The sequence below is a fragment of the Pectinophora gossypiella genome, chromosome 5 (assembly GCF_024362695.1).
Source record: "Pectinophora gossypiella chromosome 5, ilPecGoss1.1, whole genome shotgun sequence".
In the NCBI taxonomy this organism is placed as follows: domain Eukaryota; kingdom Metazoa; phylum Arthropoda; class Insecta; order Lepidoptera; family Gelechiidae; genus Pectinophora; species Pectinophora gossypiella.
Genome location: NC_065408.1, coordinates 9,291,105 through 9,305,234, shown reverse-complemented (window position 1 = coordinate 9,305,234; position 14,130 = coordinate 9,291,105). Strand labels below are relative to the sequence as shown.

Genomic DNA, 14,130 nt, shown 5'->3' with positions numbered 1-14,130 from the left:
GAACAACTGATAAGTGATTAAATATAATTTATTTTTCAATATTATTTGTCGTTGAAGTCGTGTAGGTTTAAAAGTTCAGCAAAGTTAGCTCGGGAACTAACACTTTCCTGGACTAACGTAATTACTTTTTAGTCAGTGTTTCTCGAGGTTCGCTTAGTCATCCTGATAAAAGCAGGAAACCTAGCACAGGTTTATTTACTTTACGTTAGTCTGAGTTATTTATCGGTGACTTTGCACAATACTTTTTCATTCCGGCCTTGTAGTAAGTAGTTGCATAATATAATTGTGGCCTGGAAGTAAATCTGCTCACCGCAAATCTAGGTAAGAGTCGTCATATATAATTATACATTATTGTTAGAAAACCACTAAGTAGGTATTAGTGTTATTACTAATTTATTTTTTCTTGACGCAGTACGTAATCCCGTTGTTCGTGATAACTTTCGCCTATGCGCATATGGCGATGAAATTGTGGGGTGCGCGGGCACCAGGCAATGCGCAGGAGTTGCGAGATGCAAACCATATGAAAAACAAGAAAAAGGTACGTAAAAAGTAGTTCGAATTGGGTCGTAAGTATAAGTGTGTTAAGATAAATAGCTGGCGATAAAATATGTCATTCTGTCACTAACATTCGGAAAATATTCGTTGAAGATAATTATTAACGTAGGTACCTACTCACGCACAGTATTTTCTTTTAAAATTCTCTGTTGTTTTGCTAAAATAAACCTCAGATAAAAGACTCATGAAAACAGAAAATCATTTTAATATTCTGGTTAAAATTCATCTCTTAAGGAAGCGTTGTGCCGTAAATCCGGTCTTGGATCTCTAAGGAAATCATTATAGGAGATAATAAAATATTATTCTGTCTGAGAAACACTAAATTTTGGGGAGAGTCAGTGACTGTCATAATAGTGCTAGACTTAATAGCAATACACAATAATACATGACCTCACGGCAAACACTAATGTTAGAATGACGTCACTTAATTCCATTCCAATTCAGTCGGCAAATAGTGTTTATTTATTTAAGTGATCACTCTTTATCGAAACGTGCGTATTGCTATTGGTTTAAGAAAATTGAATTAGGGATATGATAACGATCGTAATTTTGCACGCGTATTATTTGTATCGAGCATCATGGTCGGAAATTTGCCACAAAACTCAAATTTTATACCTAATTTATTTATAATTATAATGGCATCGCAGACACTTCTTAATTATTATTTTTTTACCTGGTGGCCGCATTGTTGCAATTCGTCTAAGAAAGCAATATTGTTATTTGACATTTGTTTGCATTGCGCACTTACTTTTATATGCGCAAATATCAAATTGCAATATTGCTTTTTTAGATGAATTGCTTCGATGTGTCTTTTTAACCCCGCTGTAATTTAAATTTATAGCTTTCTTATACGCCGAAACGGAAAGGGACGAGTGATTGACAGGTGTTAATGTTGAAATGAATCACGGTATGAATGAATAACCCGGGCGAATCAAATAGGCACCTCGCTCGTATGCAACCCGTTTGACGGTTAATGACCAATGTAGCATTTTCAGACGGACGTTTGTTTTTTCTGTCTAAAATTCACGCGTGTTCCATAAATTTTACGCGTATCATATTTATCTTTTCATTACGGCGGATAATAAAATGATAACTTAAAATAAAATTAGGTGGTGTATACTGGAATCAGCACAATATCAAATTGAACGTCACTTAGCGTCAGTGACAATTAAAGATTGGATTTAAGTACCTACCTATTTCAAATAATACATTAAACTCTGTGTACAAATTAAAATCCTCAAAATTCCGGAAAATGATTTGGCGTTACTTCCTGAAAATGTAAAACAAAAGCGTGTAACCCAAAAACACTCAAATTGTTGTGATTTTTTCGGAGTGTCCGGGTCAGCGGGTGGGTGGTGTGGGCAGTAACATCGAGTCTTTTAATTTCAAGCCTCATATAAGGGGTTCATTTAAATTTTCACTTTGTTCTTTGTGAATGTGGGTAATATAAAAAATAAAAGGATTCCAATTATGTTGTACTTATTAACAGTTCAGAGGTATGTTGCAATTCACGAATTAATTAATAAAACATTTTATCTGTTTTTATCTTTATCTGCATTAGGGAAATACTTTAGATACTATTCCTTTACACCAAAAAAAAAACCTTACATTAAATTTACAATTCGCAACACAAAACAATGACAATAATAAAATAAATAAAAAACGATCAAACAAATTAATGTAAATTATTCCAAGAGCCCGCGAGAAAGCCCTTCAAATGTGCCCATTTGTACCCGCATTGTCCTTTAAGAATATTTTAAGGGTACGTTTGAGTCTTTCATCGTAACATGTGTAACTTTCATTCAACACTATTGACATAATTAGGGAAATAAGCATGTTCTTGTGTATATATGTATAATAGGATCGTAGTTAGATATATTCGAGAACGCATACGTTACTGAACGTATGAAAAAAATCTATAATAACAGTCCTACCACTATTAAGCTTTTGCAGTCTTCAAGAAATAGTTTTTTTTAACGTTCCGTGGCCATACCAAATGGCTAATATAATATAGGCTTTTTGGGATATAACAACCCTCCCCAGGTTCCATACGATATGAGATTGGGTAGGTACCGGTAAAGCAGCACTCCCTAAATTTTGACACTTCCCCATACTGTCCACTAAAATTCGTGATAAATTGCTATAAAATGAGCAGCAACGTGGAGTGTATCCGGTCTGAAGGACGAGTTACGAAACAGAAAAGCAGCTAGTCGGGAAAAGCAGTTTTGATTGAAAATAAGTTTTTCTACGTTTTCTTCTTTCCGATCTTTAGGAAATAAATATATAAGTAAGACTATGATTTTGCAGTTAAACGCTGCGCAAAGGGTCATAAGGTAAAAATATAACTAAAAAATAGGCAATTATTATCCACATTCTGTGCGTTAAACTTTCTTTTTTGTTTCAGGTTATAAAAATGTTGGTATTAGTCGTGGCGCTTTTCGCATTATGCTGGCTGCCTCTACAGAGCTATTTACTTCTGCAATCTTTTTTCCCTTCTATTAATGAGTAAGTACGGCTCGTTTAATTGACTAGTTACCCTTCTCAAGGAACTTTTAGTTTTAATGCCAAATCATCTATGTATTGTTTGACTTTAACTCTACGCGACTCACCTTTCAGCTTACGAAGTATAACAACACACTGCGTACGCCACACACTCTGTGTGTGTGTGTGTGTGTGTGTATTTTGATATCATATGCGTATACAGTGTGTTGTTATATATATATGAATATTATGATAGTAACTATAAACATGCTATGTTAATCGATAAATCTGTTTGACGCTATCGTATGATGTTTGGTATAGTTTCTCATCCCACTGAAGAACTTTTTCTGTGAAGGAAGCGAAGGACAGGATTCAAGAGGTACTGCATTTTTGGCAACTTTTGGCAACCTACAAATTATAGGTTTACTAAAAACTATTTCTTCCCAATAACGAGACAATCATACCTATGTTCGTTAGCCTTCTATAATGAATAATTGAATGTTTCCATAGTAACTAATCTCTCAGCCATCAATGACGTCAATTGTCTTTAGCCAAGGATTAGTTTTAATCTTGGGTTTTAAACTTTTAATAGTATTTGCTTAAGATTACAAAAATACTCACACTTTGCGAATAAAGAAAATCTAATAATTTTATTAGGTTGCTTCAAATAATTCCACCGAAAAGACACTTTAAAAATTCCATTACCTTATATAATGTGGTAACAAACATCGATCGATACACTCTTCTGAATTTGAAATTGTTTAAGAAATAATGGGGTTACGGGATGACCTTTTTAGTTGATTTTTTTTGTTTGAGTTACCTAGAAAATTGGTGCACGCAATCGTACTAAATTGAGATTTTAGCATCTAAAGGACCCGCACGAAGTACTTAGACCTTTAAGCTGATTGTCGCAAGACGGTAAACACGACGCTTAACTTCTCCATCCGTTTGATCTCGAGAGAAACGCGTCTTTAGAAGGGTTACACAAATATTTACTTTTTTATACACCTACAACTCTCATGGCACAAGAATTTGTGAACTTTGGGTAGTAGGATTTCTTTTGTAATAATAAACAAATTTTTACTACGCAAGAGTAGAATTTTTCGTACCAACAATTTTGAACGTGAAAATGACTCAGAATCAGAATCAGAATCAGAATCATTTATTCAACGTAATTATCATGGATAAACTTGTTGAAGGTCAATGTAACATTTTGAATTTACGTCATTTCGCAAGGTGTTATGGCTGAGGAGAAGAAATGACAAGAAACTGCAACAGCAACACATCTTTTAAATCAATGAGGGTACATTACAAGTTATTTAATAACTAGAGGAACACATTTAATACCAGACATGTTTATCATTTAGGTAATCATTAATCTTATAATAAGCTTTTTTACATAAAGTAAGCTTCACGTGAGCTTTAAATTTATTCTCTGACAAATTTAAAATATTATCTGGTATTTTATTGTAAAAACGTATACATAACCCCAAAAAAGATGAATTTAATTTACTTAATCTAGAATTTTGAACAACAATTTTATCTTTATTCCTTGTATTGTAAGTATGCCTTTCACAGTTTCTCGGAAGGAGAGATACATTCTTACGCACATACATAATGTTTTCATAAATATATTGACTTGCGACCGTCAGTATATTTATTTCTTTAAACAGCTCCCTTAAAGAGTCCCGACAACGCAGATTATAAATAGCGCGAACTGCCCTTTTTTGAATGATGAAAATAGTTTCTACATCAGCGGCTCGACCCCACAATAAAATACCGTAAGACATTACGCTGTGGAAGTAGCTGAAGTAGACAAGTCTAGCAGTGGGTACATCTGTGAGTTGTCGGATTCTTCTGACGGCATATGCTGCTGAACTTAGCTTGCCCGCTAGTGATACAATATGTGGGCCCCATTGAAGTTTTAAATCTACAGTAATTCCTAAGAAAACGGTGTGTTCAACAAAATCTAAATTCTCGTCGTTAATTTTAATGTTATTTTTTACTTTCTTTACGTTTGGTAGAGCAAATTTAATACACTTCGTTTTCTTAGCATTTAGAACTAGGTTATTTACTGTAAACCAGCTCAGAACCTGCGACACAGCGCTGTTTGCTTCGTCAAGTTCCTCTAACTTTCTATCGATTTTAAATATAAGACTTCCCTGAGTTTTAATTTCTATAACAACACTATCCATATCATTCGCTACTGCGGTGTTTCTCGAGTCGTGTTTGTAGACGCCACTACGTCAGGGAAATTTAGCGCAAAATGTTGTGACTTTAGACTACAGCACATAGTGTAGCTTGCAGTGTACTTGAACACAAAGACTCACACCGTACCCACGACAGGCAGTGGGCGTATTATGCGCTCTGTGTTTTCGAAGCTGAGCACCTGTTACTGTGTCATTCCTTCACATATAAACAGCGACCTTTGTTACAACTTGTTACTACCATCACCCGACCCTAATATTCCGTGTGATGTCATTGTCAATCACGCACAAGAAAATTAATAATGGTCCTTTCTGCATACATCATACAAGCAGATACGGCAAGCATAATATAATTAATATGTCCAACAAACATTTCCCTTTCAGACTTTGGACCAATCATTATAATACATAGTAGTGGAAACAAATAAAGTCATCAGTCAGGTATACTTACACATACACAAACTCGCGCCCGTTATTCCTAATGGGGTTGGCAGAGCCACAAGTACCTTGATGAGACATAATATGATGAATCTTATGGTCACAAGGGATCAGCCAAGGCATCATGTTAGAAAGACCACAATCTCTCTGTCGGATTTTACAACATGCCTAAGGAGACAAGCAAATGAACATGATTGTTCTTTGTTTTTTATTCCCTCCCAAAACAGCATAGAAGTATTCTTACATACTGGTCTACTTACGTATTTTAAATTAATATTTTGTTTTCAGGTACAGATACATAAATATACTATTCTTCTGCTTCGACTGGCTCGCGATGAGTAACTCCTGCTACAACCCTTTCATCTACGCTATTTACAACGTAAGTATGAATTTCATTAAATTAATTCAAAACACTACATTTCAATTCGACAATTATTGCTGTGAAGAGTTGTTTAATTTATATCTCAAAATCTCTAGATCGCGTTGAATCGAGAGAATATACCTATATAATATATAATTATATAATATATATAGGTACCTATATAGTACCTATTAATAATTTCACATTTTGTATTAAATTTTGTGACGTCTTTTGAATTTCCCTTTCCTTTATTAGATTTGTTCATGAGCTAGTAACAAATGATGATTATATATCATAAAATTAATGAACGACACGTAATACGGAACGCTGAATAAAGTCGTAACAATCTATTGTGCTCGTTAAGCTTCGTAAATTGAACGTTAACAGTATTTGGCGTCAAAGGTTAAGCTTATTTAGTACACGTAATTAAATCATTTTACTGACAGACTCACACGTTTCGTAGACTGTCTACATACTCTTATTAGCTAAATTTACCGGTATTTCCTTCCCACAAAGTAGCTAAATAAAAATATGCAAAACAGTTAAATGAATCTGAACAACGGGAACAAAACTTCCCGTTGGGCAAATTAATCTTGACCATCAATCTGACTAGTGGGAAATACTGATTTTACTTTGATCGGTGGCCTGGTGGCAATCCATACGGTGGCGACTGGGAATAACGGCCAACTACTTAGTTTAGAACTACTTAGTCGGTTGAAATTTCAACTGTTCTTATCAACATAACATAAGCTCACTATAAGCTCACGCTATATCGCAATGGGTAGTCAGAGGTACCCACACCTCGCCGAGCTTTCTGTTAGATCAACGTGATAGGTGGCCGTTCTTGAGGATATTCTATAAATCCAAACAAATCGTTTCCTATCCTCAATTGTCACACGATCAGCAAAACAATTGAATAACGTTCCTCGATGTGTTTCCCCTTCATTACAATCTTGGAATTTTCAGAACTAAAGTGAATAGTTAAGAGGAGGGTAAGACATTAACCGGGTAAGAGGAGTCCTACATCTTCACTTTGTAGTTAAACGTCAACCAACCTATTTACCGTAAAAGGTTTCCATGTGAACTTCAGTTTTCTCAGAAATTGGATATCGAGATTCCCCGTTCTCGAAACTCGCGTGTATTTGGAACACAAATTTCATACCCACTATCACATTTCCAGAAAATTTCTGAATAGCTATAGCTTATAGTGCAAGAAAATATTCACAGAAAACAGCCGTGGAAGCCCAGTTGGTAAAACGCTTGCCTCTCACTTTGAGGTCGCAGGTTCGAATCCGGCACAGGCCGAAACCAATGATTGTCGAATTTGTTTTCGATTTCATGTTTGGATCATAAATGATTATCACGTGCTCAACGGTGAAGGAAAACGTCGTGAGGAAACCCGCTTTCCCGAGAAATGCATTTTCGGATATATGTGACCTAACCTGTATTGGGCTGGTTTCCCCTTCGCGGGTTGGAAGGTCAGACAGGCAGTCTCTTTTGGACCTTTCAAACCTTCAGGTTAGGTAAGCGGACCCTGTGAAAAACGAGATAATGCTAGGGAGATGATGAGTGCAAGAAAACATTCGCATTACTTAAAATCAGTACATACATATATGTGAAACTTTTATTAACATTTATTTGAAATCTTATATATTTCATGATCACTTTTCCTTTCATTCTTTTTTAGCGTGGCTCCCTCTCACATTACCGCTACGATCCTTTGTGATCTTTACTAACACGCGATAAGGTATAAGTGTACCTACACGTTTCTCATATTTTTATATCTCAAGGAGTAACACCCTCTTTATAAAAGCTTGCAAAATTGATAACACCTGGTTCTAACATGTTTGGCTTCATGCTACCAACATTGCAAAGTCATAAAGTTCAGTCATGTTGGATATAAAGTTCCTATCTAGACACAGATAGCACGAACTGCGGTTCATTCACAACTTCAAAGCCGAACGTAACTGTAAATTACAGTAACAGCTATGAATGTATATCTTCACAATCTAATGTTTAGCTGGGGTTAAATATAGATCCTGTTTCTTCGAGATTTTACTCGTTATCAGGGATACGATTTATACTGATTACAGTGACAACTATTAAGTTGTCACATGGTGTAATAAAACAGGGTATATGCTCGAAAGTGACAGCTAATATTTCAAGGGTTGCCGCGCTGACGTCATATCATTTAGTAAAAAATAAATTACCCACGGCTAATGTTTTTTAATTTACTTTGCAAGGGAATTTTGAACTTTTAATGTGTCAAGCGATAGTTATTAAGTACGTTAGTTATTAATTCGATTATATTTCAATAATAAGATTAAAGTCCTTGGAATGTTGGAGATACCAATTTAATGGTATGACTCATGTAACATTTACGTCATTAAACGGCTAGCAGCGGCGGCTTTTCATAGGATTGAGCCTACGAATAAATATTAATTAAGCATACCACATTCTTCATTGTTAGGTTGGCAGAACTGATAGCTAAATTCAAAACAAACTGCCCACAATAACATCTACAATATTCTTTATTAATACAGTTAATTGCTTTCTTTCTTCATCATTTTACTCGCAAAATTACTATACATGTAAGTAAATACTGACAGTTTGGTAAAACAACAGAACTATGACAAGGTACAAAATTTGTTTGTGAAAGTAAATAAGTAGTCTGATGTTTGTTTATGATACCTATCGTTCACCCAGTCCATAAGTATATACCTGCGCTTTGATTCTACTCTGTTTGTTTACGCATTACGTTGTACACAAGGAAGAGACTAGTATCTAAGATACAGGCTCGCCCTAGTTCAGATACTAAGGAACAATTCATAGTACGTTACTTGTAATTAAGACATTATGTATAAACTCATGTAAAGTTAATAAATTATGATAAATAAATATTATTATAAAGTAATATTGGTGCAAATTCCTGCAGACGCCATCTAATTTTATTTTAAGTTATACCTGTCTGCCTGTTATCTTATCCGCTGAAAAAGAAAGGGACGCGTAATCGACAGGCATAAAATTTATGGATCACACGTCAGTTTTAAGCAGAAATCTGAAATCAGAAATATTTACATTGGCCGATAACCCGACAGAATTAAGTTGACAGCACACATCAACCGGTTTGCATACCAGCGAGATACCTTTTGATTCGCCCGGGTTATATTACATTAATTAACTCATTCTTCCTAAAATTAAGATCTGTCTAACATCCATCCCTTTCCTTTTCAGTGGATAAGGAAATGACGGGTATAACTTAAAATAAAATTAGGTGTCTGCAGAAATCGGGGCCATTATTGGCTCTATGAAATGAATTTATGTGTAGGTATGTTGATAGTTTCAACTTAATGTAAGTCATAGCCATGACGTGAACGAGATTTACAAAGCAATTAGTGTAGTGAAGCCGACTCGTTATTATCATTATAATCTCATAAGCTGACAACTAAAGTTTACCACTCCATAATGAAAACTTTTGGGCGAGTGTTGCTAATAACTTTGATGACTTCAGTCGAATGTAAAGAACCCCAATACCGACCCCACCGCCGGTGTTATTGTCGTTAATTCTTTCAACTATTTTCTCTTAGCCGACGCCCTGAGCCGAGGTTGGCGCCCAACTGTCTGTTGTTTTAAATTTTATACCGGTTGAGAATCCTCAGCGCTCCTCATTTGTCCGGCTTAGTAGTTAATGCCATTTGCGGCAAATCTACAATAAGTCACATCAAAAGAAACATGTATTAGTCGAATTTTAAGTAGGAACAAGGCCTGGAGACGAAAGTAAAACATTTATTTGTGTAAGACATTTAATACACATGTTCGCTTATTCTTTGAATTAGTAGAAAATATACTATGATAAATGTCCATGAAACAAAACCACATAGTCTGAAAAACTATACAATATTATGTTCGAAGACGAATTAATGATACGTGAAACTTTTGTGCAAACAATCTGTAGTACTTACTCACAAGAAAGTAAGATTTACTGTCATAACTTTATGTAATAGCTCACCGATTTGTAACATTTCCAATGTGTTGGAAACTTTTTCTATTAGTTGCTACCGAAATCCATTGTCTTGTTATAGCATTCCAAAAAAAAAACAGATCTAAAAGAGTAATATTTTCCCACAATTAAAAAATTTGAGCATTATATTTTTATTCTTTGAAATACTTTATTAATCTAGGAATCGGGTAAAACAGAACTCAAAGTCGACTTTTCTTTTATGAGTAAAGAATATAAGGAAACTTAATTCTTTTGTTTGAATTTTACATGAAAACAAATAAAAATAGTAAAAGTAAATGCGGGTTTGTTTATCTTTATAGAGGTATAATGTTGAATTACTTAAGTAATTAACAAGGTCAACATCGACTGGTTTTCATATTTTTTAAATAAGGTTATGTTAAACATTTTCTTCCTAATGTGCACTGCATTTACGTATGTTATGTATTTAAAATACATCACGTAGGAATACAATATATTTTCAGGTATTTGCCTTGATTATTCCTGTAGACACTATCTAATTTTATTTTTTTAAGTTATAATCACTTGTAATTTTCTTATCTGCCGAAAAGGAAAGGGACGGATGAGTGGATGAATGAATAACCCAGGCGAATCAAATAGATAATCTTGCTAGCATGCAACCCATTTGACGTGTGCTCTCAACTTACTAGATTAGTTTCCAGTTGGAAACCGGAAATCCGGAATTTCTGTAAAAAAGCAACCTGTGACGTCATAGAAAAACGTCACAAAATGTCGCTTTTATTACATTTCTTTGTATTAAAGTTCATAAATAAGTTAAATAGAAAAAAGAGAGACTATTTTTTCACCTTTCAATCTGTCTTTATTTAGTTATCAGAATTTCATAGTTTATCTTTGACCTAGGAAACTACCCAATTATAAAATTGATTATATTTGTGGCTGTTTGTGGTCTATTACAAAAGCGACACGTAATCAGAAGGTCTTACGTGCAAACAGTCTGTCTTGTGAATCTATTACTTTGCAATAAACTGATTCGACTTTTGCACCTGATAGTACCTTTGACATTTCCGGCATTTGATATAGCTTCATAATTGAGTCAACAAGCTTGTTTACCTTAGGGGAGGGTTAAATATTGAGTCGGTTTTGGCGACACGACTGAGTAGACGTTCTCAAGCTTATAATATATTTTCATAAAACAAAACGGTACGCGTAGATTAAATACACTTCTCATCAAAAAAATCGAAACACTTCCGTTTTCATTGTTTCTGTCCGAATTTAACACAAAAAAGAATTCATACGATGAAAAAAAATACATAAATGTATAGCTGGCAGTTTGGCCATTACAGTAATAAGCGAAAATTCTAAATTCAAAATTAGAATTTCATTTGTTTATCTTATAAACGAAATGAATCACTGTTTTGAGACAAATGTGTGTTTAGGGTTGGAGTACATTTAGCGTTTAAAAACTAAAAATTGGCGCCTATCCTTAAACTTTTTGTTTTTTATTTCAATACTGTGACTTTGGGACGTCTGAAAAAAGGTTTTTTTCTAAAACGTATGGATACTTCGCCCACAGGAGCCGCCCAAGTTGTGGCATTGCTGGATTCTGGCCTTAGTCAGCGTGTTGTGGCTGCAAGACTGCATCTAAGCCTGTCATCTGTTCATAGAGTCTATAAACGTTATCGGGAGACTGGTTTGTTCACGCGCCGTTCAGGATCTGGCAGGAATCGGGTCACTTCTGAGCGAGATGATCGATTTATTGTAACAACTTCTTTAAGAAATCGACGCCTTAACGCTTTTCAACTGCAGCAGCGGCTTCGTGTTGTACGAAGGGTGGCTGTAAGTGACTCTACAATTAGAAGAAGGTTGAAGGATCGTGGACTGGTACCGCATAAGCCAGCAAATAGGCCGAAATTAACTGCAGACCATCGAAGAGCGCGCCTTAACTTTGCACGTGAGCACCTAAATTGGTCATACCTACAGAACCGCCACCATAGCTGACCTTTTCTTCAATGCAGCATTGTGCATAGCGTTCTCCGTCTCTTCTGTAGACCTTGTTCCTTCCGTCGTTACCATACAGCATAATTTTACACTCATCAGAAAAGAGAACTTTGCTCCACTGTAGGTATGACCAATTTAGGTGCTCACGTGCAAAGTTAAGGCGCGCTCTTCGATGGTCTGCAGTTAATTTCGGCCCATTTGCTGGCTTATGCGGTACCAGTCCACGATCCTTCAACCTTCTTCTAATTGTAGAGTCACTTACAGCCACCCTTCGTACAACACGAAGCCGCTGCTGCAGTTGAAAAGCGTTAAGGCGTCGATTTCTTAAAGAAGTTGTTACAATAAATCGATCATCTCGCTCAGAAGTGACCCGATTCCTGCCAGATCCTGAACGGCGCGTGAACAAACTAGTCTCCCGATAACGTTTATAGACTCTATGAACAGATGACAGGCTTAGATGCAGTCTTGCAGCCACAACACGCTGACTAAGGCCAGAATCCAGCAATGCCACAACTTGGGCGGCTTCTGTGGGCGAAGTATCCATACGTTTTAGAAAAAAAACCTTTTTTCAGACGTCCCAAAGTTACAGTATTGAAATAAAAAACAAAAAGTTTAAGGATAGGCGCCAATTTTTAGTTTTTAAACGCTAAATGTACTCCAACTCTAAACACACATTTGTCTCAAAACAGTGATTCATTTCGTTTATAAGATAAACAAATGAAATTCTAATTTTGAATTTAGAATTTTCGCTTATTACTGTAATGGCCAAACTGCCAGCTATACATTTATGTATTTTTTTTCATCGTATGAATTCTTTTTTGTGTTAAATTCAGACAGAAACAATGAAAACGGAAGTGTTTCGATTTTTTTGATGAGAAGTGTATATCAATCTATAACTCCAAAGAAAACTTGCGTTTTGACGTTTCGTAGAAAGTATCTCATTAAAATTTGACTAGGTTGTCAAAAAGCCTATTTTACGGCAGAGATGCTAAAGGTCAACGTTACCGTCATTTCTCTAACTTAATAAACGCATAAATCAGTTAGTTACCCAAAGTACATCTTACGCACCCACAGCAATTTTGTAATTAATTTTTCTTACCGTGCGTCCGAAGTTTGGGTCTTGACCTACATTACAAGTTCTAATTACGTATTTTTAATTTACAGGAAAAGTTCAAGAAAGAATTTAAGCAGCGGTTTACCTTCGGACAGAAGCCGAATAGATATGCCAATGACAGTTACGATGTAAGTATCGAATTATTTAACAGGCGTTTAGGTATTAAAAAGGCAATGTTACACTTACACAATTTATGATAAAAAGGTCATATGACTTTGTTTCAGGATGGCCATTCGTACCGTACTCGTGTATTGTCTTTCCGCTCGACCAATGAGCGAATGTATTCGACAAGAAAGTCAATCAACATGCCGGTAGATTCGCTAAAGCCTCCGTTGAGGAACGCCTGCCAATGTTTGAGGACACAGAATAGCATCAGAACGGAGAACGGATTCCACGGCAATGGAAACAGACTGGGTTGTAATTTAAACAATAAGAGGGACATAAATAAGCTTAGAGCATCAGGGAAACGCCCACTTAGTGAAAATGATGTCCCAATAGGCGACGAAAGAGTAAGCGAACTGTATATATTTCCAAACAGCAATATCGTCGAATTCACAGACATATCTTACGACGATAAAGTGTAGAAACAAAATTTCCATTAGATTATATTTAAATAAGAGTTTTATTTATTGAATTAAGGAAACATTGTGATGTGATAGAACTATGCATAGAATTCTTAATAAAGACTAAGAGAATGGTTTTCTTTTGTTGACCCGTCATCCTATTCTAACAAATAATACCAAACGGCATATATCTGTTTGTGTATGGGAAATTCATGTTCTGTTTATTTTGTTTAGTTATTCAACATCATTTACTTGTATAGATATTTGCCTTGTTGGAAAAAAATATTTTGCGATATGGTATCGCAAAGAATATTAAATTGAACCGTCATAACTAAATCTTTTGGGATTTACCTCGAATACGGTTCGTTGTGAAGTGACGCTTTGGACTGACTCTGGTAACTCACGTATAGGCTATGTGCCATTGCTAAATTCAA

The 14,130-nt window shown here is 35.3% G+C and overlaps 1 protein-coding gene across 1 annotated transcript in view; it reads left to right on the top strand.

Moving 5' to 3' along the window:
• The window catches only part of LOC126366873 (RYamide receptor-like), a 47,189-nt gene extending 33,396 nt beyond the window's left edge, over nt 1-13,793 (top strand). The window contains exons 7-11 of the mRNA XM_050010206.1: nt 413-538; nt 2,960-3,060; nt 5,970-6,060; nt 13,184-13,261; nt 13,358-13,793. Coding sequence (XP_049866163.1) covers nt 413-538; nt 2,960-3,060; nt 5,970-6,060; nt 13,184-13,261; nt 13,358-13,717 — 756 coding nt within the window. The 3' untranslated portion in view covers nt 13,718-13,793. The remainder of the gene's footprint in view (nt 1-412; nt 539-2,959; nt 3,061-5,969; nt 6,061-13,183; nt 13,262-13,357) is intronic.
• Nucleotides 13,794-14,130: the final 337 nt, after the last annotated feature.